The sequence below is a fragment of the Miniopterus schreibersii genome (assembly GCF_964146895.1).
Source record: "Miniopterus schreibersii genome assembly, chromosome: 10".
Taxonomy (NCBI): Eukaryota; Metazoa; Chordata; class Mammalia; order Chiroptera; family Miniopteridae; genus Miniopterus; species Miniopterus schreibersii.
This window is the reverse complement of record NC_138110.1, coordinates 54,645,600-54,672,739: the sequence shown is the minus strand read 5'-3', so window position 1 is coordinate 54,672,739 and position 27,140 is coordinate 54,645,600. Positions and strand designations below refer to the sequence as shown.

The window sequence follows — 27,140 nt, the reverse complement described above, 5'->3', positions numbered from 1 at the left end:
AAATGAAGCACGTTCCCTGGTGCCTCTGGTGTTGCGGGTAGGGCTCCATGGATTTCTACACAGCACAAGGGGAGGGTATCAGGATCTCATCTGCTCGTTGCCTGGGCCCATTGGCCAGCGGACCTAAGAACGGAGCAGAGGGGATGGAGGCTCTTGCTAGCCCCACCTTCTCCTGGGAAGGCCTCGGCAGACGGTCACTCACAGACGGGGGCTCGCTCACAAGGCGGGCTTCCCGGGGCAGAGGGCGACGCGGAATGAAGGACAATGTACTTTCCCAGGAGCCAGGCGTTCTGCATTTTCATCCGGTGCTTTTGATAACTGAATGTGTGATCTCACATACCTCTCTGGACCTCAGTTTTAAGGTACGGACAATGCATATTAGGAATATGAGACCATTTCTGTGGTTTTCTAATTTTACATGACCAAGAGCCTATTTATGGAGTTTTTCTCCTTTATGCTCATGCTTTGAAAATGTCTGGTTTAATAATGAGAAAAATCATCATCTTTATTTAGAAAATGCAATAAAAAAAAATGGACAGGCAATCAGCCAACAAAATGCATTACAGCATGAGATAACTAAGGCTAAAACCAAACTGAGATACTTCCAGCCCAAAGCAAAGACCCTGGATGTCGCCTGCGAAGCTGCTTCTAGATAAAGTCATGATTCTCTGCAGGCTTCCTGAAATAGTGGAGACAGTCGAGGAATTTCTTTCTAACCTTTAAGCCCCCAAGTAGACACAAATGGACTCTGAAGTTGCTGAGAACTGTGATTCTGCCTTATGTGTGCAAGTCTTACAGGAGGATTAGGTTGAGCTCTTGCTGGAATTTGGAGATTTCTAACTAGAAAATTACACTGACAACAGAGAAACAGCCCTTCACATCTCCAAAGATAGAGGGGAAAAACCCAAGATGGCAGAAACATATTGGACACGAACAATGACAGTGCATTTCAAATGGGAAACATCTACGCAAAATAACAACTGGGGCTACAGATAACTTAGACAGAAGTGAGTATGAGAAACCAACAGAACACTTGGTTGGTGCAGGAAACACATGCTACAGGTTCCCTTACAGGGCATGAAGCAAAGTTAACCCCGGGTCAATACTTACAAGTAATAGGAGTAGGAATAAGCATTTCTTCTATATATTGATGGGCAGTCAGATGAAGGAAATGTCCAAAAAGGGGGAAAAAGAAAAGACAAATAAACAAGAATTAGATTTATATAAAATCTTGATTCTTAGAAATGCACATAGTATTTCAGCATCCCTAAGCTCCAGGAGATGCACGTTTCTCTACTAGTCATCTTTGCTGAGAATCAGATATGTTCAGTGGTAGAAAAAATGAGAGAGACCTTTCCTGTGATGGAGAAACTCACTACTCATTCAGAGAAAGCCACATCTCATGTTGGCTGTTTTAGTTGGGAAGTTTCTTTCTTAGGGTCAACTAAAACTAGCTTCATTAATTATAACTTTTTAGTCTTCAGTCAGATATCTGTGGCCTTCTGGAACTAGTCTACCACTCTTCCATATGACAGTGCTCCTAAGAGCTGAGGAAAACCATAATGACTTCTATGTCCTCTGCTTCAGGTCAAATCACATCAGTCTCTATTTAGTAAGGTCATGCCAGGAACAAGGAAATCGTGTAGCCAGCATCCAAGATGCCTCCCAATGATCAATGCTTCCCAACGCTCATGCCTATGCGTAGTGCACCCCCAACCCCCCACACTGAATCAGGGCTGGCCCCATCTGACCATTTGAATGTCACAGGAGTTACATTTTGGGACTTTCTAGAACAGGTCAAGAAGAAACCTTGCAGCTCTGTCCGGGTCTTTGCAACTCTCGCTTTGAACCCTGAGTCTCCATGTAAGAAGTCCAAGTGTTCTGAGGTTGTCATGCTGGGGAGATCATGTGGAGACACCACATGGAGAGACCCTAAGAATGCATGAAGACAAAGAGATCTCCAGCCAGCCGTCAGCTTCTTTTTAAGCCTGTACATTTCAGGGAGTAGTTTGTTACAAATCAGCAGATAACCAGAGCAAAATTCAAACTTCATGAAAGCACTGCAAGAACAGAGAGGAATTCCAGTCTTTAGTCTGAAGAGACTGCACTTGAATAAACTCTCTGTGCCATCATTTCTCTATTTCTTTATTAACTCAGATGAGTTGAACTAGATCAGTGATTTCCAAACTGTGTTTCCAGGAACCCAGGGGTTCTGCAGAACAGTCTCACTGTAATGGGGAAGGGGGACACTGAGCAGGTGGGGCTGCTGGTCCCCCACTACCTGCAGAGATGCTTCATTTCTAACTATTTTTTTAAATTGTAGTTTCATTAAAAAATTCACATGACTAAGAATTCCATTCTCCAAAAGAAAGCTTGAAAAAAATCTCTGCCTACAATCTCTTTCTGCCTTCAATCTCTTTCTAGCTCTTGGCTTCTGAACAATAGACAGCTCAAATAAGTCCAGAATATTTCTTTTGTTATAACTTCATATTTTGTAGAAAAGTAAGTAACATGTTTTTTTACAGACTTAGTTACACTGACAATAACTGATACACTTGTAGACTGAGAAAAATTGTTGACTAATTCAGGTTCCCTAATAGCCATCTGAATGGGAGAGAACAGTTTCCTTCCCTCCTGAGTTACTTGGTTAATTGCAAACATTATCCAGTTTGTTTGGCACAGGAAGATACAGTCTTTCTATCTGCAAAGTGGGACCATGTCCTCAGGGCCTCATATTTCCCCCTCTCAAGTATGAACCGGCCGAAGCTCCCACGGCAGGGCCGCTCCTAGGCTTTCTCTCACTTCAAGAGCATCCAACTTTGTAGCTTCAGAAGGAAAATGACCTTGGGAGGCTGAGCTGGGGAAAATGAACTAGTGAAGCAAGATCAGGTCACTCATAAAAGAGTCAATATCTGGGTCCAAATGAAGAGTGGCCCTGGGTGATGACGAAAGGGGTGAAGAATTCCCAACTGCGATGGATGGGAATTGGAAGAGTCCATGCCTGTCATCAGATCCCCTTCACCAACCATATAGGCTGCACTATAAGACCATTCCTCTCCTTCATTGATGGTTCTGTGGTCCAGGGCCTGGAAATGTGATTCTTCAAGGGCAGAAAACTCAGGATCCATTTAAGGAAGACTTACAGACCCCTGTGTTCTCCATATTGTCAAGAACACTGGGCTGAGCATCGAGAGATCAGGGTTCAGATCCCAGCTCTTTCACTTGCTTGCTGTGACATCTTGAGTAAGCTGATTCTTTCTCCTGGACCTCTGTTTCCTGATCCATGTACAGACGAATAGCATGGATAACTACCAGCTTAAACAGTGCTGAGGAGTGGAAATATAATATGCCTTAGCATCCTAGTGCCACCACTTGCCAACTGATGGCCTTGAGCAAGTTAGTATCTCTGAGTCGCAGTTTCTTCATCTCAAAGTTGTGGGTAACAATTACCTATTCCCCAAGAGTCATCATGGACATTAACATTAGGTTATATTCAAATTATATATGTTATGTGAAGTATTATAAGTAAATTATATTAATCTAAAGTAATAGATGATATTAATCTAAACTCTGAAACATAGTAGGGCTCAATAAGGAGGAATTTATGCCCCCACCTCATCCACAAACATAAGGTTTGCTGCTTCTCAATCTCGTGACCAAGAGCAAAGTGTTCACCTCTTTAGGAATATTAAAATAGTAATAAAATAAGGACAAATACTTATGTGGCATGGCTACATAGTCAGGCATTGTTCTTGGCTGTTACCATGCATTAACTTACGTATTCCTCACAACCACCCAGAAAGATAAGTATTATTATCACCCCCACTTCACAGATGAGGAAACTGAGGCAAAGAAGGTTAAATATCTTGCCTAAGATCACTCAGTAACTGGACTGGATAGGAACATGGCTCTAAAGCTCATGTTCTTGACCACTGGCCTGCACCACCTTTGAGAAAGAAGAAATCAGATGTGTGAGTCAGGCATTGTGACGTTACATATATATCTGCTTTAATACTACCTACAACCCCATGGAGTGTTAGTCTCATTTTTATTTGAGGGATCTCAGGCTCTAAGAGGTCACCCTTCACTAGGTCTAAGGTTTGTGTATTTTTGGACCAGTTGCAAAGCCTCCCTCCTGAGCCAGGATTTCATCACTGTCAGCAGCCCCTCAACATTCTGGACCCTCTGGCTTTTATGCTGCCAACCTTCAGGATTTGCCTCTGCCCGGGCCACATCCCCATGCCAACATGCTTCCTTAACCTTCAACCACCACTCCCGAGCAGCTTTTCCGAGTTATCCTGTTTCCTGTTTGCTTCCAAAAGCCAGTGCTATCCTGACCACACTTCAAGGCAACTCCAGAATGACAATGACTGACAGGCTTTTATTAATTGAGTGCCTTCTCCCAATTAAATGGCAAAGTCTTCCAGGGCAGGGATGATAGCTTTTTATTCTGTGATCAAACATAGTAGACATGTGTGTTTACTGTAAGGCTCGAAGAAGATTTACTGAAGGTCTAAATTTACAAGGATACAGTGATATTGTGAATAACAGATTGCCGGAGACCAAAAATCCTGAGCAAGAAGACAGCTGTGCTTAGAAAAAACAAACCCCAAACTTAATAAATAACATACTACAAACTCTTCTTTTCAACTGGCTTGCAAGACTGACTTGAGACACATTTTCCCTTTTCTGTTCCATACTATTTAAACAGGACTAAATTGTCTATTTAACTATCCAGTTGACCATCTACCAATTCATCTAGCACATAAACCCATCCATCCCTCCATCCCTCCATCCAACCATCCATTTATCTACTCACTAAACAATTTATCCATCCACCTATCCATTGATCCCATAAGCACACACACTCATCTAAACGGAGATACTCCTGTGTGTCTCCACGCAGTCCTGACTCTATAGGGTCCTACTTTAAAAGAAGCCTGGTCCAAGTAGCCAAACGTATACAAAAAGAATTCGGAACTTTGACTTGCATCTTTTGCAAACTATAAGGGAACGCTGTTTGAACTGCCCACCCTCTCATATCCCTTTCAGCACCCTTTCATTTCTCACGGCCCCCTCCACCCATTACAAAACAACCAAGCAACAGGGACAAAAAACCCTCTCTCCTCTCTCTTTCTACCTTACACTTTGAAAGCAAACTGAATTAGCTTCTTTCATTAAGTCCTTCCCTTCATCCCCTGTACCTCTAACCCATTCTCTGCCTGATTTCTAGTTCAGTATCACAAAAGAAAACACCTCACAGCAAGAGAAAAACTCTCTTTGGAGAGTGACAAAGAAGCCCTAAGGCCAATGAAGATGAACACTTCAGGGAAAGAAGCTAGGGACATCTTATGTGTCCTGGAAACATTTGGCCACAACTTCGAAGACTCTGAACCAGCTGGACCCACGAGGAGCAGAGAAAACAGGGAGCACCATGCCCATGGCCATGAAGATTGGGGAGAAGACCCCGACGAAGCCAGGAAAGGGGCTGCGCCAGGTGTTGGACTTCTGAGAGCTCCTGGATCCAGGAACTACCTGTGGACCACGATGGGACTGAAGAGATGCGGATACAGGATCCTGAGTTGTGCTGATCTGCTTATTGTTTGGGGGTTTCTTTACCTTAATAATACTTCCCTTAGGTCAGTGTTCTGGCCATCAGTAAGTTAGTGACAGGCTCAATCGACCAATGAAGTTTTCCCCGTAAAAGGTAAAGGAGCCCCCCAAGCCCTTCACTGGCCTTTGGGCATCTCTAGACAGGAGAAGACATTGTATGTCAGTGGAAAGAGTGCAGGCCTTGGCTTAATTTCTCCCCCTTTACCTTTTTTCCCTCCTCTCCTCTTTTCTTCTCTCTCCCCTTTTCCTTCCCCTATACCCATCTGTACATTATGATCAACTAGTTCAGCAAAATGTTATATTTTCCCTAAAAGACACTGCATATGTAAATGCTGATTGGTAAACTCCCAACCTCTGCCGAGGGCCACCACACCTGCGATTTGCCTCCTGGGGAGAAATGGTGATCATGCGACACCTGTGGGTTGGGTCTGATGGGTGACGTGACACAGGTGAGAGATGGAGCTACGCAGAAGAGGCTAGAACCACACAAGGGACCCCCTTTACACTTGCTCCCACCCAGGAAGCAGGAAGGCCTCTCCTCCCTCCCAGAAGTCACGCTTTCAGAAATAGCTGCTGGGGAGGAAGTGAAATTTCTTCACAGGCTCACAGGCGACAGTGATGTGGGTGAAGCCAGGCTTTAGAAAGAGCAAAATCAGAAGAGCATAGCTGACTTACAAGTTGGTAGCAAAGAACACTGCAGGTCTATCAATAGAAATGCGGTTCTCTTAAGCTGGCTACTCTTCCAGGTAGACAATCCCAGACTCACCTCTGCCTCCAATGGGCCTGCGATTCTAAGAAACACGGCAATCTTATGTGCAATGTGCTTACTCCCCCCCAGGTCAGACCTCATGTTCGACCTCATCGAATAGCCGCTGACTGGTCACGGAGACATTCGATATGGCCACGTTTTAGGGATGAAGGTAATAATGTGACAATGCGGTGCTGTCCTTAACCCTCTGGGGACTCTTGCTCCCCAATATTAACACAGTGCCTCCCCCTGCAACCTCTCCAACCACAAAATCAGCAGCTGGGTGAGAACTTTAACTCTTCAGTCCTTCTGCTTTGGAGCCTGAGGGAGAGAGCGGTCCTGTCACACAAAAGACGTCAGGAAAGGACAAGGTCCTACCAGTAAGATGTCCTGGCCGTAGCAGACACTGACTGATTCAGAACAGGGCCATCAGAGACACAGGGACACTCTGGTGCCAAAATGGCTGAGAGAAGGCTGGCTGCGTGTATGTGGGAGCCACAGTATTTCTGACTCACTGGTGGCTGAAAATGGGAAATTATTATTTTTGTTTAACTTTCTGCATTTATATATTCACATCACCCCTTAAGTAGAAGCTGGGTGCTATCTTTGGGACATTCTGTCCCTTCGTCTCTGCGGGAAACAAGTTTCAGGAGCACTTTTTATTCTACAGATGGAAACAAGTCCCTGGCCCTTGCTATTGGGCTTGCCCCGAACTCCGTGAGACCAAACCTAGAGCTTCGGGCTGAGGTGTTGAGCAGTTTCTTTAATAATGGAAAAGTCTCTTTAAATTGGGGGCAGGGCACACGGCAGCGCATATTCTTACAATGCAGGTAAAGGCTTTGCCCGCTCTGGCGTGTTGGGGGAGTGGGAAGATGGAGGCCAAGGCTGGGACCCCGGTGGAGAAACTGAGGAGACACGGAGGCGAGCGGGTGGCGGGGAACCTGGCAGCCGCCCAGGGGCGAAGCAGAGGCGGAGGGGGGCGCGTCTAGGGAGCGAGTGCACTGCAGGGGCGCACTGCTGAGGCTGACCGGCTTCCCTGGGGACATTTCCTTCCCCTCTGCAGGGCCCCTGCCTCACCCTCAAGCCTGTGCATATCTGATAAACAGAAGGTGGCGAGTGCGAATCTCGGGGATGCCGAAGGATCTGTACCCTGTTTTCACGAGCAACAGTCTCAAGGGAACACACACAACAGGAGAAAACTGTGCCGGTTGACCAGAGGTGCCCGGGGAGACACGCTGTTGAGCGGTGCCAAGCAGCACCAGTCCGGCTGGGAAGGTTCTGCGGGACACAGAGGAGGAAGGAGCTCTCCCTTGAGACTGTTCTCCCTCTGGAGGCTTTACCCCGTCATTGCTCGGCCAGAGGAGATGGGGGTGAAAAAAGATGAGAAGGAGAAGCGGTACTTTTCTGCATCTGTATTTCTGGGCTCATTGGTGTCCCTGGGGATCCCCAGTTATCTTGATGACATGACCAACCACAACAGAGCAAGCAGTTAAGTCAGAGAAGACTCATTCCATGATATAAAGGCCCCCACGGCATGTCGAGGTGGCCGACGCACAGGGTGCACTACCCCATGAGAAACGGACCATCTCGGGGCGCTCCCCTGAAGGCAGCCCATTGCCCTCAGTCACCAACAAAATGAACCACCACTGGCCCAAGTATTTCAGGACCTCAGCAATCCAGCCGTAGGCCCCCGCTCGAAAGTGTCCCCCAGAGCAGTGACCCGGCCACGTGGCAGGGCTGGGCCACCTGCAGTGGGCATCGCCGGCGGGGCAGCCAGACTCACCTCCTTTTGATGGTGAGCATCACGCCCAAGAGGAGGATGATGAACATGAGGAGGCCGGCGACCCCCCCGGCCATCTTCACGGTGCTGTCCGCCTGCTTCTCCGGCTCCACGGTGTTAGAATTCTGGGCGGAGGCACCTTGGGGGGAGGGAAGGAGAAAGATGTTGGAAAGGCTCACGCACGTGGTTATGCAATGATGGCAACCACAACGGACCACAGTTATTGAGGGCTGACTATGTGCCAGGCACTGTGCTGAGGGCGTTACACACACCGTCCCGTGCAATCCTTCTGAGGGCCAGTCCCCTCTGAAGCTGGGGTTATCACTATATCCTGCTTTCTGCAGATGTAAAAAGGGAGCCTCGGAGAGACTGAGTGCCCTAAGGTTACACCTTCACTGTGCTGGGGCACCCCCACTGTCCACGTCCTCAGAGGAGGGGCTTATCGCTCGTACTGCTTATCTCTGGGATCGGGCCACGGAATTACGGCTCGGATCTCGGGTTCATGACGCTGTTCCAAACCCTACTTCATCCCTTCAGGCAAACGGTGAAAACAACAGCTCTATGGTAAGGCAACACAAGTAGGCCGCCGGATTTACAAAGATAAACACAAAGTTTTTGTTTTATGACTTATTTAAAGAAAACGGGTGGAGGGGGCAGAAATTTAGTGTTTTAAAAGGGAATTGCCTTGGGTTCAAAGAACACTTACATGCGACTAAGTCCATTTTTTAAATTTAACGCTGATGTTACACACTCTGCCGGATGCTAACTCGCTGGCTCAGGTCCAGGCAGAGGAAGGCAGGGGGCTGAGCACTTACGATACCCTCTGCCTCGTGCTGGGCCATTTCACGGATCCACCTTGGTGAGTCCTCACAAACACTCCCAAAAGTAGAAATGATTTTCCCATTTTGTAGAGAGGAAACCAAGGGGACTTGCTGAAGGTCACACGGCTGATAAAGGTCAGAGCCAGGATTCCACAGGTTTTCTGACACGAAGTCTAGGCCTCGTCAGAAACCTCGCATTCCACTTTCAGGTCCCCTGGTCCCTCAATCCCCTGCCCCCAAACAATGATTTTGCTAACACCATAGAAAAAGCAAGCAGACAGAAAGTGCCTAAGCTTGACCTCTTCATGCAACGGACCAGGGATCAGAGGCAAGTCCTCCCTCCGGACCCCCGTGTGGACACTGCTGGAGAGCGCTGCTGGTCCAGCGCCCTGAGTGAGTCCCTCCTGCCGCTCTTCAGCTTCCCTGGGGCCAGGGCTGTGTGAAGCTGCCTAAATGCAGAGAATCCTCTTCCTGAACACCCCTACTTTTCTGCTATGTCAGCACCAGCTCATCCCTCATCAGCAACAACATCTTTGGTCGCCTGTGCCCCTGGGAGAGTTCCTCTCCTCCCTCTCTGCTCTGGTAACTCGGTAACACTTTGCATATACCTCCATGTCCTGATATTATTAGTTATTTGTTCCCCCAACTGTCTCCTCCAGTGGCCTGCAAGCTCCTGAGGGGCAAGGTGATGCCTCCTCTATCTTTGCTTCCTCATGTTAGCCCAGAGCCTGGCTCATAAGCGGTGTTCCCTTAATGTTTTCACTGTTCAGTGTTTAGCTGAAGGGATGACATCGCTGCCTACACACATTTGTTCTCATGGAACCAAACTGAGTTTCTCCTTTCTGCAGCCATGTGTTCATAGAACTCAGCTGAGTTGAAGGGACATTGATGCCCATGAGCTATGACTCTGGTCCCCAGACTCCCCGATGGTTAAGAACAGCCCTCCAGCACCATGATGCACCCCTCTTTCTGCTTAAGTGTCCGGTGTGTGCTCTATCGGAGCACCGTCCCCAGACTCCCTGTAACTTAGACAAGCCGGGTTGACTCAGCCAAGCCTCCCTAGTGAAAACAGCCAGTCTTCAAGAATAGGGAGTGTGTCCTAGTCATCTCTCTAATGCCAGTGTCCAGCCCAGGCCTCCTCCCTTGTCATTGTTGGTTAGCGGATGACCATCGAATGACATAAAGGCAAGGGAACCACAGTTATTCGCTTCCTTCATTAACTTGCTACTGAGCACCCATGGCTGTGGGCCAAACTATCCTGTCAGTGGGGTCAGAGATCCTCTTTATGGAAGGACTTATGGCTGAGGGATTTTCTCCTGTTCCCATCACTCGCTAAAGAGAAAGCCGGAGCATGAAATCCCAATATCACCTGTGCCGGCTCCATTTATCTAGAGCCAGAGAGTTCCTGGTGGAGCTAGCTGACCGCCTCTGGCAGGGCTGGGCTCACTTTCCAGAGTGGGGCCTGGTTCCCAGGAGCCCCCATGCAGCTCCTCCTTCCCAGTTTGGAGACAAGATTCCTAAACTATATCTAGTCCCTGAGACATATGACATGACCAAGCACAAAGGAGGCTGCGTACCTCAGATCAGTTTCCTTAAGAGTGTCAGAGTCCTTGTATTTGGATTGGAAGGAAGTGTTGGCTCAGGAGCATTCACTCATTGGCATAGCTGAACTTGACTTAGTGTCTGCTTAGAGATCCAGTTTCAGAGACTGGGGGTTCAAAGGCAAAGGAGCCCTGGAGAGGATCCTAACTCCCCAGAAACACTGTTATTAGCTTGGTCTAATGAGATTCACACTTCATTCCTTTAATAAGTAATCACAAGCACCCTCTATATGACAGGCATTTGGTGATCCAGTGGTGAGCAAAACAGGCACAGTTCCTGCCCTCAAAGAGCCTACAGTGAGTGTTGGTGGGGTTCAGGAAATAGGATTAATGAACCAAGAATCAATAATAGTAAGCTTTTGACCCTATTAAGGATCAGAACTGAGAGGCGCATGACACTTGGGAAGCGTATAATGGGGAAATGAATCATCTCCGGGAGGAAGTGGCCAGTGGGTGAGCTCCCAGGGCAGACAGGCTATAACTGGAGGAAGAGACAGTGAGAGGGTCACATGGGAGCCACAGAAGAAACAGCACGGGACAGGCTGTGTGATGGGGCAAGGAGCCTGGCGCATTCAAGAAATGAAAGAAATATAGTGTAATGAGGGCGAGAGAGAAGCTGGAGGGGGCAGCACAGGACATGATAGGCCACAATGAGAGTTTTTGTTCTTTACCCCAAGAAACATAGAAAGCCACTTGAGTGCTATCATGGGGCAATGATGTGGTGGGATTTTTATTTCCAACACATCGCTGCAGCTTTCACTGTGAAGCCAGAGTAGATTGGAGAGACGAATTCTGCAGGCACGTCGGGGGGCGGGGGAGATGACAGTTGCTGGGCTCAGGTAACGGCAGTGTGGATGGGAAGATGCAACAGAGAGATAATTACCTGAAATAGACATAAATAAAGCCTGTTGATGGACTAGATTCGGGAATAAAGGAGAGAGAACTGTCGAGGAGCATCACAAGCCTTTGGTTTTCATAACAAAGTGGTTGGTGGCGCTTGCTGTTTATGAGTTCAGGAAACACCTGAAAAAGGGTAGCTCTAGAGGGAAAATGTGTGTGTTTAGGGTAATCTGAGCTTGAGAGATACTCTAGAAAAGTAGAAGCTCTAAAGAGTTGGAGGTAAAAATGTGTGAACACACATAGTGGCACTTGAAGCTGGGGGTTGATGAAGTCACCCAGGGGAGAGTAAAGACTGAAAGGAGAGCAGACTTAGGTTGAGACTTGAAGGCCTGTGGTATTTAGTGAGGGGGTCGAGGAAGATGAGCCTGCATAGGAGACCGAGAAGAAGCGAGACAGGTAAGAGAAGTAACCAGGAGAGTATTGTGTCCTAGAGCCAAGAGAAGAGTGTGTTTCAAGAAGGAAGGAGAAATCAGCGGTGTCAAACACAGCTCCTGGGATAGACTCAAGCCTTGTGCCCAGAGGTAAGTGGGGATCTTGGACGAGTATGTGAAAACCTTTCCCCCCAAAATTCTAAGGTGTTCCACCTTCAGTGGTGATCATGAACCAGCAAAGGGACATACTTGAGGGTCACAGAGGAACATCCAAAACATTCAGAGAGGCCATCTCAAAGGCCACAGCCCAGTAGTTTAGACAAATTCAATGAGTTCAGCCATCAGGCATCAGAGCTGACATCCCACTCTACACAGCAAAGTTACTATGAGGAGCCATGCTTGGCTGGTCCACCTGGCCTACAGATACAGGAACGTGAACGTTCCCGGGGACATGGCAAATTCAACTTCCACTTCAGCATCCTTTCAATCCTTTCAAGGGCACTTGCTCTGGTGTCTGGGGATTTGTGCTTCTGTTCATAAGGGAAGTGTGCTGTGTTCAAAGGGGACACAGTACAGAGGAAAAGACTCTTGGATCAAAGGCCAGGCAGGATGCACAGGTGGCTCCTATAGCTGAGAGGAAAACGAGAGGGATAGAGACAGAGGATGAGCCTGTCCTGGTCGGGTTGCAGTCAGGAACGTGTCCGCAGGGCTCACGTCACAAGTGCTCCACGAGCAGACGAGAACCTGTGATAGGACTTAGGGAAGCATGTGAGGCTGGCTAATGATGGGGCTCCTGGCAATGTGAGCGGCTCTCAGGCAGGTGCTGGGCTCCTCACCAAACAGAAGCTCAATCATGACTTTTTAAAAATTTAGCTTAAGTGTGCTGATCCCCTATTGGGTGCCGAGCAATGTGCTAAGCAATAAGTCATTTGATCTTCATAAAACTCGACGCAGAAGGAGCTAGTTTTATTTTCCCTTTTATACAGATTAGAAATGTTCACAAAGGGTGAGTGACTTGTCCCTGGCATCCGTCTCACTAGTGAGTTCCAGAGCTGGGATTCTGTGTGCAGGACACATCCCCTATCGCTACGACGAGCTGTCCTGGCAGAGCTGTGGTTGAGGCAATGCCGGCACTGAGTCCGCACAGGCCAGCCATCTCACCCACTGCCTGGAATCCAAGGGAACTCTTCAGAGAGGCAGAACTGGAAACCTTTTCATGAGAGTCAAACTTAGCACCAGTCTTCAGACCCAAAAAGGCTCTGGCCCTGGCCCTGGGTGACTTTTGTCTACTAAGCAGGAACTGGGAGTCTAAGAACTGAGAGAAGGGGAGGCATATGAATGTATCCCCTTCATCTCTGCACCCCACTGGGAGCCAGCCTGAGAACAGTCTGAGTAAATAAGAACTGGCAACGAGGTTCCAGGTGGTAGATTTATCCAACTGGAGTAGCTTCCAGGCTCCTCTTGAGTCGCCTGTGTGACGTAATCCTCAAAAACAATCCTGTGAACTCAGCCTGCACTGCAGAGGACTCCTGTCTCCAACATGAGACTGCACGCCCGACCTTCTACCCCGGCCAGCTGTGCCCTCCCAGCTCTGAGCGCTCCCAAAGGCTGAGCCAGTCCTCTAAAAAAGGCATTGCTGCCCCTGCTCTTGACTCTTTCCACAAAAGCTACTGTGGCACAGAATCTAGTGCCCTCCTAGCTCCAGCTCAGAGCCCACATCTGGCTTTTGACATACTACTTGTCCACTCTTGGACATGGAAACCTGGTGCCCAAGGCATGGCTCTTGGTCTCTTGAAGTCTGTCCCCCTCTCTCAATATTCACGCCATACATAGGACCCAGTCACCATGTTCTGTTTCCCCTACTGCCTCCTTCCATGTTACCAAACAACCATGATGGTTTACATCCCAAGGACTCCTAGGAGCCAACAAGGGCAATGCTGCTCAGCTCTACTCTGCACTAGACGGGCCAACCTGATGAGGCTTGTTCAGCTGTGGACCCAGCCTCGGAGAGGGAGCTCCAGGATGAAGACAGGCCAAGAGCCTTGTCAAAGTGTGGTCCAATGACCAGAAGCATCAACATCACCTGGGAACTTATCACAAATACAGAATCGCAGGCCCCACCCCAGATCTACTGAATCATCATTTTAACAATGTGATTCAGGTACACATTAAAATCCAGACATCATTGACTTTGGAGGAGTGGAAGTCGGAATCAAGACTTTTCAGTCTAAAGAAGGAAAGATTCAGATGACTCCTAATTCTTGCCTTCAAAAAGTTAAAAGCAAGAGTAGAAAGATGGAATAGATTTGGTCCCTTGAATTTTAAAGGTCAGAGCTCATACTACTGGGTAGAAGTGACAGGGACAGATTTGGGGCCAACACAGGAAAGTATATAATGTGGAAGTACTATCCAGCTGAGGACCTGCCCAGCCCCTTTCAAGGTGGCATTATGCTGTGAGAGCAGCACAAAAGCAGCCATGGTTCCCAAGTCCATTTCAGAGTTAGCTATACCTTTACGTGACCTACTCTGTCTCCAGCTGGTCTCACCTCCTAGGTTTCTTGGATGCTCAACCAAGCCCTCAATATCTTGACCTTTCTTCTCTGTGATTGACCCCACCTCCCACCTCAACCCAGCATCCCTTGATTCCAGTGACACCCATGCTCTGGGTGAAAGACAATCTCCCTGCCACCCTTAGAGTCATGAGACTCCCACGGGATCTACCTCCAGGCCCCCAAGTTACCAACAAAGACAGGAAAATGTGTCACTGACAATGAAAGGCACTGTCTGGGCACTGAGCACAATCCCCATCAAGCAGAAGAGACTACATGACCTCTAATACTCTTTCTGAGGTTTGAGATGCTATGGTTTTATCAGATAGGTCAAAAGTAATGGGTTTAAAATTAGAAATACATGAGCTTGCATCCAGACTCCATCACTAATTCGTTGCGTGACCTTGATCAAAGCTGTTAACTGTAATGTGATTTAATATCCTCATTTATAAAATAGGGAGTAAATGCCAAGTTCACAGGGATTTTCTAAGGATCAAATGTAACAACGGAGGTAAAAATGCTTGACAAACTCTGAGGAACTGCTCACACATGTGGCATAATGACAGCATGTCCTTGGGACTGGTTCCAGAGTGACAGCAAGGTTTTTTGGTGTCTGAAAACTGTGGGTGCACAGTGGGTGCTGGGGCGATGCCTCCTTGCAACCTGCTGCCTGAGTTTTTCCAGTCCTCAGGATGAAGGCAGGCAGAGCCCCCAGAGTGAGTCAGTTAACTTCCCTCCTATAGGCAAGGCCTGTATCAGGCTCACATCTGGATGACTTCATGGCAGCGATAACATAATTTGGCAACAAGGGATTAATGATTCATCCTCAAAGTGCTCTCACTGGCTACAGGCCCAATTCTATAGCTTTACTTCAGAGAATTTCCCCTGTAAAGATATGGAGCAAAAATAGAAGTTGCAGATAAAGAACATCTAATAGCGATTGATAAAACTAAGTAAATCCCAGCGGAAGCATAGCCCACGCTGATGATCACTGCTGATGGTGAGGAAAGGAAGCCAGCTCTCAGGGACACAACTCCTGAAAGCTGAAGTCTTTAAAATAAACGGTCGCCTCTTAGCTACCCAAGGGCATATTATCCCCAAATCTGAGCATGTTGGCAGTTCACCCCCTGTACTTAATGACTTCTGTTCTTGAAGTTTCTCTGCCTTTACCCTGGCTCTGCGTGCATCTGACACCCAGGGGAGAGAAGCTTTGAGACCCTGCATCTGAGCTGCCACCTCTATGCCAGAGAAACTTTTAAGTATCACAGGCTTCTCTGATTACGGGGGGTTCTGCCAAGAGGCGGCAACAGGGAAAAGATGAAGCTGGGCAACTTTCCGTTCTCCTGAAGTCAGGGATGCACCAAATCCCTGCCTGATTTTGCTGGAAGCGAATTCTCAGAATGGTGGGCTAAGGTGAAACTGAAGTCCAGACAGGAAAAGAGTTGGAGGAAAGCATCTGGATCCTTCATTAGACTGAAGCCTCCAGACTGTGCACATGCATCCCAAGGCGCCGCGAGCTTTGTAGCTGTGATTGGGAGCTACTCTGGCGTCTCTGGGGACTGAGGTGGTGGTTACTGCACAGGAGGGTGCGAGAGGCCTGCGGAGAAACAAATGCTGTTGCTGACTTAATTTTTTTAATGGAAAAATGTGGATTCTAGATATTTCACACGAGTAAGTGTGATGTTGATATAGAAAAAATATACAGACTGAATAATTAAATCAGGTTTCCTTTTCATTACCATTTACTAAGGGAGGAAATAACCACTAGAAGCCAGCAAGGGCTCCGCATCAGTCAGCATCCAACAGGGAAAAGGGAAACTGCTCCAAATGCTTACACCGGAGCAAACTTACTAGAGGGGTGAGTGGTACTTAGGGCTCAGGAGGGGATGGCGAGGCAACCCAGAGGGTAACATCGCAGCCATTACCCACCCAGACCTGAGAGACAAAGGGCAGAACCCAGAGGTCAGGGTCACCCAACAGAAGAGAGACCCAGAGAACTTGGAGCCATGGAGGGGCCTGAGGCCAAGAGGGAAAGCCTTTTCCTTCTTTCTGCTCCACAGTTCATGTCTCCTGTTGGCCACACCTGGACACCACATGACATGAGGCCCAGGGGTCATCTGTATGTCCCAGCATACAGGGGTGGGGAGCAAAGGTTGGATGTGAGGCCTAACGAGCCAATGAACAGAATGCACTTTCGAAGAACATGTGATGCTAGGTTCACCTCGTTACCACTTCTGAGAGGTGTCTGGACTTGTAAATCAGAAGGAATGTCCAGTATTGTGTCTTGAGCAAAGTCATGGTCAAGATGAAGACATTGTGACTGGCTTTCTGGTTAGCCAGGTGTTAAACTGGGCTGGATCGACAGGAGTCAGGACACCTGACCACATGTGAAACAGAAATATTATTAACAATAAAGAGTTAACATATACTGGGAGTTTTAACTATAAGCCAGGGTGCTGTTTTAAGTCCTTCATTTATACTATGTCTTTTAATCTCACTACAATGCTATGAAGCAGATTCTCTCATTATACCCATTTCAGAGATAGGAAAACTGAGGTTCAGAGAGACTAAGTAACAGTAGCAAGTGGTAGAGATGGGATTTGAACCCCAACAGTCTGGTACAGAGTTTATTCTCTTTATTTTATTATTACTTTTAAAAATATATATTTTTATTGATTTCAGACAGAAGAAGGAAGAAGGAGAGAGAGAGAGAAACATCAATGATAAGAGTGTCATTGATCAGCTGCCCCCTGCACGCCCCCTACTGGGGGGAATTGAGCCCACAACCCAGGCATGTGCCCTGACCGGGAATCAAACCTCGATCTCCTGGATAATAGATCGCTGCTCAACCGCTGAACCACACTGGCTGGGCCAGAGTTCATTCTCTTTAAATCATTATACCATTCTTCCACCTCTCCCATAACTAGGGGGAGAGATTGCTAAGCAGAGAAACCTGCTTGTCTTTCCTCAAATATCAGGGAAAAAAAGCAGACTGGTATTTAGGGAATCTAGAGCCTAATCTTGACCAGCCAGATGAAGATGCCTTTGCATTTATTCCTGTCCCTGCTCAGTGAGCCACCTGCTTGCGTCATGCAGTTCCGTTTACACCCGCTTTTCTTGAAGATGATCTCTTCTCCTCTCCTCTCCTCTGCTTCCTGCCCTCTCACTAACATATAATATTCTAATATCTAAGAGATTGATGAGCATGTCATATGAATCTTGTTATAAGGGCCAAATTATACAGACTTTGCTCAAATGATATTTACACTTGACCTTTTAAACTTAAGTTCCCTCATCCTTTGCATTTTCCTTGTACACCAGCCACCATCTCCGAGCCCTTAATATATTGCATTTAACTTTATTATTAGTCCCTGGGCTTTCTTTATAATACCTTTCTTGATATTTAGCAACCAAAGCATCCCATATAATTTCACAGAGAGACAAGTCTCGCTCAAGTTTAGGCAACTATTTTCTGCTTTATTTCCAATACTCTCTCTTTGATCTCATGATGACTAATTTTTCAAATTGCTGGCTACCTCCCCCACATCTCGGAACATGCCTCCATCACGAGATCTGGTAGATAATGGAGTACATAAGAAGGATTATTCCATCATTCTTCTAAGTGACATCACCTAGGATGTTTCTCAAGTAATAAATAAATTGCCTCAATTCATCATATGACAGTAATTGCTTTTACCCAAGATTTAACTCAGAGTCAATGTCAAGTAGTTGGAAAATACTACAGAGGCACAGGATTTTCAAAGATAGCTCTACCCTTGCTGCAGAAAGCCACTGAATAAGTACTGAGTTAAGTACAAAGAAGACACAGATTTATAATATCCCAGACTCCCTCAATATTACCCAGCTTGTCCTAAGAGGCGGGAATTGACTTCATCACAGGCTCTACAACTAAAACTGCTAAATATTGCTGACAGGGGTTGCCCTCTTTTTCAGACTTTAATGGAGGTTAACACCCCATGAGATAGGAGTAGCTTTAATTGATTGTTTGAAAGCACTCTGGCCACACAAATAAATTGTCCTTCAAGTGCTGATTCCCCTTGGTCCCATGCACCCCCCGAATCTGTGTTTCCAGGTAGACCTTGTTTTGCACAGCAGCTGCTCCGTGTAGGTCAAATTCTCATTCAATCATGTTACTCATGGTAGGAAAGACGGCTATGTAAGACCCTGAGGGTGAATCACTACTGGGTGAAAAAATCTCCTTTATTCTAAACTTTTTAAAAATGCATTTTGGAATTTAGCATATTTAAGATCAGTTATGATCAACTGATGCCAGGCACTGTCATTATTGACAGGTCCCTTGTAAGGCATGTCCTTTCAAGGGCTGTACCAGTGGTGGGCTGAGAATCCTTTTACCTCTTCCCATGGTCTCAAATGCTCCCTCTTGAGCCCAGGGAAGGCCTTCAGCATGAGTGCCAGGACCCTGGCCTGTGACCAGACTAGGATCGTAAGCTATGGCTAGAGTTGAATGCCACACTGTCTAAGAGCCCAGAGATGGGTACACTTTGTACACTGGTTAGACATCAGGACACAGTTAAAGTTAAGGACCAGGATGTGGCTGGGATAGGGGTCAAAGCTGAAGGAAGAATCAGGGGCCAGCCAGTGGCTAGAGCTTAGGAACATTCTGCTAGTCAGTCTGTACCCACAGTGAGGGTCAACCTATGCCCATGAAACCAGACAGAGCTAAGTGGCCTCCAAATGGATCAGACCTATATACTAGCCTCATGAGAACCAACTCAACCCTTGGCCACAGAGGAAAAGTCTTGGATGTTGCCTAGTGTGAGTGGTGATAATGAAGATAGTGGATACTGCAGGTGAGGTCATTAAGATACCAACTTGCTGCCTGGGAGCTCAGGAGTGCGCAAGCTGACAATCAAAACTCAGTGTGAGGGGTGCCATGAAGAGCTGTGTGCGGAGAAGGGCGTGCGTGATTCTGCTAAGGCTAAACTAGACTACACTCTTTATTTCTACACGTCATTAGTAGCGTGGGACAGGCCATGGGCATCCCTGAGACCAGCTGGTGGCAGCCTCCCGCCACTCCCTCCCCGGCTCCTTGTGGTCCAGCCGAGGTCTGCCCCGCTGGGGAGGATCAGGAGGCTGAGTGAGTTCAGCACCAGCAGAACTGGCTCCCTGCCTGCAGAAATTTGTGTGTTGAGCCAGGAGCCCAGGCGGCTCAAAGCTGCTTAACTATGGCAGAGAGGGGCACCCACGGCCTGCGTTGGGGATTAAGGGTTTGGTCTGAGGAGCAGGTGTAAGAGAGAATGTAGGCTCTTTTGGATGCTCTGTGGCAAAGTGACAGTCCCTTTAGACTTTCCCAGTATGAGAGCGCTCACGGTCACACGGAGCAGACTTGTCCTTCCTGTGGAGCCAGGGCAGTCCTGGGGCAGCTGTGGAACAGGGGACGCCTTCTCAGGAGCAGTCCGTGTGGAGACAGCTCAAAAGCCGACCAGGGGTGGTCTACAGGTCAAACAGTGCCAAGACTCTGAGAACAGGTTACAACAGCCTAGTTGGTAAGGCAGAGGCCAAGGCCAGGGCATGACCAGCACAGATGCAAAGACTATTCAAACGCAGGAGGCAGGACCAGAAAAAGGGGGGCATCAGAGCCACAGAGTAGAGACCAGTCCGAGCCAATGCAGAACACAGCCAACAAGGGGACCCCACAGGGAGACAGGGTGGGCCAAAGAGACCTTCTGAGATGGCAGCTCTTGTCCTTGGTCTCCTTGAGGTCTGCAAAGGCAAGCTCTTGAGAGTGGACCCCATCCGCTGCCCAGTGCTCCGGATTGCTGCATTTCCAAGTGCATTCGTTTCTTAGGCTGTTGTAACAAATTATCACAAACGGGATGGCTTAAAACAACTGACATTTGGAGACACAAGGTCTGAAATCAAGGTGTGACAGGGCTCCCTTGGAGATGGCCTCCTGGCCTCTTCCTCGCTGTGGGTGTTTGCTGGCAAGCCTTGGGGTTCCTGATGGACCATTCCAGTCTCCGCCTCTGTTGTCACATAGCGTTCTCCTCGTGTGTCTCTGTCTTCACGTGATGTTTCCCCTTTGTGTCAGGACGCCGGTCATATTAGATTAGAGCCACCCTCATGACTTCATCTTCACTAATAACATCTGCAAAGACCCTCTTTTTAATAAGGTCACATTTGCAGGAACAGGGGGTTAGGACTGCAACATGTCTTTTCTGAGAGACAATCCAACCCATAACGCCAGGCTCAGCTGAGTCATGACCCAAGCAGCCTGGGAACTGGCTGCAAATGGGAGGGAGTCTTCGCATTTCATTAAGTAAAATCAAATGCTGGTAGGAGTCAGGGCCAAATGGAAAGTACGTGGGAAGAGGGATGGAGATGCCTGCTTGGTTACAGACTCAGCAGAACAGGAGGCTTCTAGAAGGACAAGATGTCCTGTCTTTATTTGTCTGAACAGGGCAGCAGGGTGCACCAGGGGCTAAGTCGCCCCTAAGGCTCTTACTCAGAAACATAATTCAATTCTTTGCAACAGACTAACCAAATTGATGCCCCCCAGAAGTGACAGCATTGCCTGACCCAATGGGGCAGGAAGGGGGAAGAGAGGCAAAGACCTGCCCAGCTGGGGCAGCTTTGTCCAAATCTTGCCTCTGGAGCAGGCAGCTTGCAGCAAGCATCAGGCTGCTTGAAGAGGGGAGAGGTGTGCGGGAGGGAAGAAATCTGTAGGAAGGATTAGTGGAAGCATGAGCGGGATCAGAGAGAACAGCCAGTAAATGTGCGGCACGGAATTCAGATCAGTGCGACGAAACTGAGTGAGGGTAATAAACCAGCAGCAGGACGGCGTCCATTGTTCAGGTTCCCGCCAAACGCACTGCGCGTGTGTTTTCTTTCTTCTGGCCTTTGCCCCTTGGATTTGGAAGCAGAAACACTGAATCTCTGTGTTCTGTACTAAAAGCTGACCCGCCCCCCCCCAACAAAGGATGGGAAAAGCAGCTCTTCTGTGAGCCAGATGACAGAAGCAGAAGCCAAGATCTAGGGAGTTTGTCGAGTCTGTTCTTGCTCCTTCGGCGTCTTGGGAGAGGTCTCCCCTGGATGCCCGGGCCTCCGCCCCCAGCCTGACCGCTCCTGGGCCAGCGCCACGCGAGCACAGGCTGGGCACTGCTGGGCTCAGTGGGGCTGCACCAGCCGATCTGGGGGAGCCCCACGCAAAGGCCCCAGAGAATCAGTCTCCAGGAAGCTTGGCAGGCGGAATGGAATAAAGGGAACTGGGCATTTACTGAGCCTCGACTCTGTGCATATGCACTTCTGCTAAGCAACTGGGTGCAGGGATGGTCAAGGCCTATTTTACCTCTAGATCTGAACTGTCCACAATGCCACAGGTGGTTTCTGAGCACTTGAAATGTGGCTGGTGTGGCTGAGGAACGGAATGTTAACATTTATTTTATTTCAACTAAATTAAAAATGGAAGCAGTGTACAGTGTGCTTAATTGTAAACATGATGTTGATCTTTTTAGGATTATACTTCACTTTAACTCTTTAAAATTTAGCATCTCAACTGAGAAGTGCTGTACGTGTAAAAGTCACACCAGATTCAAAGACTTAGTGCAAAAAAAGAATGTATAATATCTTTCATTAGTAATTTGAAAATAGTGATTACATGTTAAAATGACAATATTTTGTGTACATTGATTTAAATTAACTATAGGGTGTTTCCCCCAAAATGTATACACACACTTTGAATAATTATAAAGACGGTGTTTATTAAAACACATTTCATTTTCAAAATTGAGCTATCAGCTGTTCAAGTATACATACATTTTTGGGGGACAGCCTATATATTTAAATTAATTTCACCTGTTACTTTGTACTTTTCTAATGTGACTCTAAAGAACTTAAAATTACATACAGGGCTGAGAATCTATTTCTACTGAACAGTGCAGCTCTGGAGGCTTTCAACAGGGGGCGCTTTTGCCCCTCAGGGTACATTTGCCCCTCAGGGTCCTGAGTTCTATTTGGCTGTGACAACTGGGGGAATAAAGTGTTACTGGCATCTCATGGATAGAGGCCAGGGATGCTCCTAAACATCCTACAATGCCCAGGACAGCCCCTGCCACAAGAATGATCTGTCCCCAAATGTCACTCGTGCCACGGTTGGGAAAGCCTGGCCTAAGCACGGATTCCTTAAAGGAAAGGCCGGCGGGTGGGAGAGGCCTGACGAGCTCGTTGGAGTGAGCTGGGCAAAGAAGCGAGAGCTGCCATCACGCTAAGTGCTCACAACGAGCTGCGGCTAAGGTGCTGTCACCCACCTGTCCAGGTGGGCGGGGGAAGCCCAGGGCCACCAGGCAGAGCCGAGAGCCAGACTCAGCGGCCACGCTCGGAACGCCACCGCGCCATGGTTGTCCGAGGCGGTGGCGGTGTCTACCGCCTAGTGTCGCCTCGCTCAGGTGTGGGCAGTTGTCGTTTACACCAGCCATTACTGCCAGCAGGCAACAGGCGTGAACAGGCACGTTTGGAAAAGGCCAGCCAGCCAGAGACAAGCACTGGCTGCTACCTCTCGTGTCACACAGGCAGAGGACGCGGGGAGAGGAATGGAGCCCAGGGCAATAAGCCTGTCGGAGGAGCGCCTCGGGAGGCGAGGGGGGCACAGCTGCGCGAGACACGGGGGGGCTGTTCAAAGAAACCCGCCAGGCCGCGGGGCCTGCATGGGGCCCCGAGAGCACGGCCCGCACGCTCTGAGGGGCACCGCTTCTCCATCAGTGGGTGTGAGCACAGCGCTGAGGGTCACTGTCCCCTCGACGTCCCCGTGCATCCACCTGCAGCCCCGGCCTCTCCTGGAGCGAGGGGGATGCGAGTGGGCTATGAGAGCGCGGGCAGGGCACTGGCGTTTGGTACGGGCCTGCTGGTGCTGCTCCTGGGCAGGGCACTCCCGAGGGTCACCTAATGTAATCCTTTCCCTTCCCTTGACTATTTGAGAGTAAGCTGGTGACATTCAATGCACCATCAACTCGGAGTCCCTAATGCATCCTTTCATATGACCCTGGAGCGAGTGTGACAGTTCTGCAGGTGAGATAAGGCCATGCAACTTGCTGAGGGTCCTATAACTAGGGAGTGGCTAGATGGCGTTCCTGGGGAGTCGGTAGTGACACACTGGGCTCTGGGGGTCAATGGCAGGGATAGGACTTGGCTATAGTGAGTACTGCTGAGGCTTTGCCCAGATCTCTTTTGCTTGGGCAGGTACAGCTCATCTCCAGCTGCTGTGCTGGCTGCTAACAGCTCACAGATACCCCTTTCCCTGCAGAAGTGCCATCAGACCAAGGGGTGTCACCTCCCCAGGAAGGTATGCACTCCCACAGCAGCCCATAGCCAGTGGCCGACTGACATGGTGTGTTTGTTGGTTGGGACAAGTGCCGGCCGCCTTGTCTCAGGATGGGAGCAGCCCTGCCATACAGTCCACACTCCGGATCCCCTGTGGGCTCCGCTGACTGGGCCCCACACCCTCCCTCGGCTTCTTTCCCACCCTCTCGTGACTCCCTCCTTTTCTTCATTCCGAGGATGCTCCTCAATGAATAATTTGCACAAGAATTCCAGTCTAAAACTCTGTGTCCAGGGAACCCCACCTAAGACACTCACTAACAGCAATGTTTCTGAGTCTGGGAAGGAGGCGAAGGTACTGGATGGCTGGTCTCACGTCATCCTTGCCTGCTGGGTCCCCTTTCCCACCGTGATAAACTGACCAGCTAGGGACTACGAGAGAGGAAGCCACTGTCTGAGCAACAACTTTGAGAGGCAATGGTCAAATATTTGAAATCTCCGAGAAACTTCCCACTGACCAGAAAGGTCCCAGCAGTAGATTCTAGGTCAGCAGAGTCTCCTTTGTCTTGAGGGTGACGATGGGCGTCAGCCTCTGACACAGGTGGGCTTTGCATCCCAGCCTTGAAGACAGGCAGGTGTTATGTGAAATGAGCTCAAACTATGGGTTCAAGGGGAGGGGCTGGTGGTTCTTGCAAACAAATACCTACTCTAGCCTGGGCGCTCCCATCCCACCACTTTCCCCGCCCATTACCTTGTTTTGTCCCAGAACACAACTCCAGAAGGCCCTGCATGCGCAGAGCATAGAGCAAACGGTAAGAGACAGGTATTATCATTCCTGCTTAACAGAGAAGGGAGGTGGGGGTCATCACATTTAAAGGACTTGTCCAGGACAAATCGCAGACCAGGGATCAGAACCAGAGCTGCTCATTTCCTAAGCACAGACACGCAAGGTCAACTTTCCTAACCTTAGGCCACAGCGCATTGTAACTTGCCTGGGAAGCACTCCTTTAGTTCCCGGGGTGTGTGTGTGTGTGTGTTTTGACCACCACACACCTCTCATTAGCAGCACCACTCAGGGTTGGGTTTGTATGCTTACTAGTGTAGTTTTTTTGACTAATGGCTCTTTCCCCTCCCAGAAAGGCATATGAACAGGACTTCTTCTGCTCATCACTGTATCCCTTGGAGCCTAGAACAGTATCTGGCACATAGTAGGTACTTTGTAAGCATTAGTAGAATGGATGGACGGATGGATGGATGGATGGATGGATGGATGGATGGAGGGAGAGATGAGTGGGTGGGTAGGTGGGTGGATGGATGGGTGGGGGGTGGGTGGGGTGGAGGGACTGCCAGCTCCTCTATGGTGCACCTGGCCTGGAGGACCTGCTGAGCGCGGGCCACTCTCACTCCCCTCCCACCCGCCCAGGGCTCTGGTGATCACCTGTGGTGAGGAGGCAGAGTGGAGTCCCCAGGGTCACCTGGGCGCTGCCCATTGGTGCTGACCACAAGGAAGCCAGTCCCCAGGCAGCATGCAGAAGAGAAGGAGAGAAAGAAACACACATGAAAACGTGCGGTACAGTGAACAAAACTGCAATTCCTGTGGCTCTGAAGAGCTCACAGTAAACAGCAAGAGAACATCGTGATCTAACCAAACAGGGCCCGAAATAGATTTTTAAAAACGGAACAAGAAGAGAGTCACCATTTATCAGGCACCCACGACTTGCCAGGTACTCGGCTAGGTACCTGACATACAATGTGCCTAAGACTTAGAACACCCCAGAAAGGCCAGTAGCATTACGAACGAACCCATCACCTTTGACCCCAGCGTCTTCTCTCCCAGTTTTCCCTCTCTTAGTAAATGGCGCCACAGCCTGTGTAGCTGCTTAGGTTAGAAACCTGGAGTCTTGCATCACCCTTGCTTTTCTGAACTCCCAATCCTAATTACTCAGAGTGCGTATCAGACCTACCCCAGAAAAACTCTCGAAGCTCTCTTCTTCTCTGCAATTTCGTTTCCAAACTTAGTTCAAGCCACCCTCGTGTTCCCCTTGGATTATTTACGCTGCCCCAACTGGTCTTCCTGCCTCCCCTCTGGCTCCCCTTCAATCCATGTCCACCCTTCAGTTGAAATGCACTCAGTGGCTCCACTGTTGTGAAGGTAAACTCCAGACCCTATCATGCAGCTCACAGGCCCTCAGTGACAGTCCTCTGCCTGCCCCCTCATCTTCTCTCCACCCCCAGTACCACACTCTGCCCTGCCCCAAGCACAAACTCCTTTCTAGCATCAAGAGTCCCCCTCCCTTCTTGATTGTAGGCCTTCCCCAGGCTTGTCACTTTGTGTGGGACACACCGCTTCCTGCCTCTGCACCTAGCCACCAACTGCTCATTCTTTAGGTGTCAGTTTATAATTCTTTCTCTCTAAGGAGTCTTTAGTGTCTCACCATGTGTGGGACAGATGCCCATCCTCTGTCTTTCTCACTGTATTATAAGTGGCTGCCTTCCCCTCATTTCTATAATCACCTTGAAGGAAGCCACTGTGCACCATTAACTAGTGTACTTCTGTGGCCTTGCACTCTACCTGGCACATAGTAGGTACTCATTGAATATCTGCTGAATAAATGGATGAACAAATGAAGAAATGGTAAGTTAGAGAATTGATACGACTTGCCCAAGGTCACAGAAATAATAACAGGCAGAGGCAGGATTCAAGCCCTGGTTTGCCTGATGAATGTTCCTGTCCCTTCAAACCCACCACTTGCCTCTCTAAAGAAAGGGATACAAAAGGCATGAAGGTGTCCTACGCTGGTCAAAGGCTGCTTGTTTCTCTAGCAATTCATCAACAAAACTGCATCAAGTTCTTAGGCAGAATGGCGATACGGCTAGGGCGTCCCAGACCAACTGACAAACAGGAAATACATAATTGCAAAAATTCACAGGAAGGGCCAGCTTGACTAACAGCCATGAAAATGCTATAGAACATGACCAACAACACATTTTGGTCAACAGTAATCATAATACTCCTCCCTTAGAGGTGGGCAATGTCTCCATTTTCAAAGTACATTCCCAGGGAGAGGTCAGCAAAAGGTGGCTCATGAGCCAAATTCGACCTCCCACTGACTGTTTTGTGTGTGGCCTTGAGCTAAGAATGGTTTTTACATTTTTAAATGGTCGGGAAAGAAATAAAAAGAAGAGAGATATTTTTTGACAGATAAAAACTTTTTATAAAATTCAAAATTCAGTGTCCATAAATAAATGTTATTGGAGCACAGCCAGATTTATTTTATATGTATTATCTACGGCTGCTTTTGTGCTATAATGACAAAGTTGAATCTTTCTGACAGAGACCAGATGGCCTTCAAAGCTGAAAAATATTTACTATCTGGACAAGTTTGCAACCCCTGTTCTAAGTGGCTATTTTTGCTATTTTCCTTCCAACCTTTGGAGGTAGGCAAGACAAAGACTGTTGGCC

General features: G+C 48.4%; 1 protein-coding gene across 7 annotated transcripts in view; it reads right to left on the bottom strand.

The window, feature by feature from the left end:
- Positions 1-27,140, bottom strand: part of PTPRT (protein tyrosine phosphatase receptor type T) — a gene marked incomplete at its 5' end in the record, with an annotated part of 804,541 nt that overhangs the window by 123,317 nt on the left and 654,084 nt on the right. For 5 of the 7 annotated variants that reach the window (XM_081150334.1, XM_081150335.1, XM_081150338.1 and 2 more), the window contains 2 exons: positions 1,111-1,140; positions 8,145-8,280. In XM_081150334.1, the coding sequence (XP_081006460.1) occupies positions 1,111-1,140; positions 8,145-8,280 (166 nt within the window). The remainder of the gene's footprint in view (positions 1-1,110; positions 1,141-8,144; positions 8,281-27,140) is intronic. The other 2 variants (XM_081150337.1, XM_081150340.1) reach the window with 1 other exon arrangement.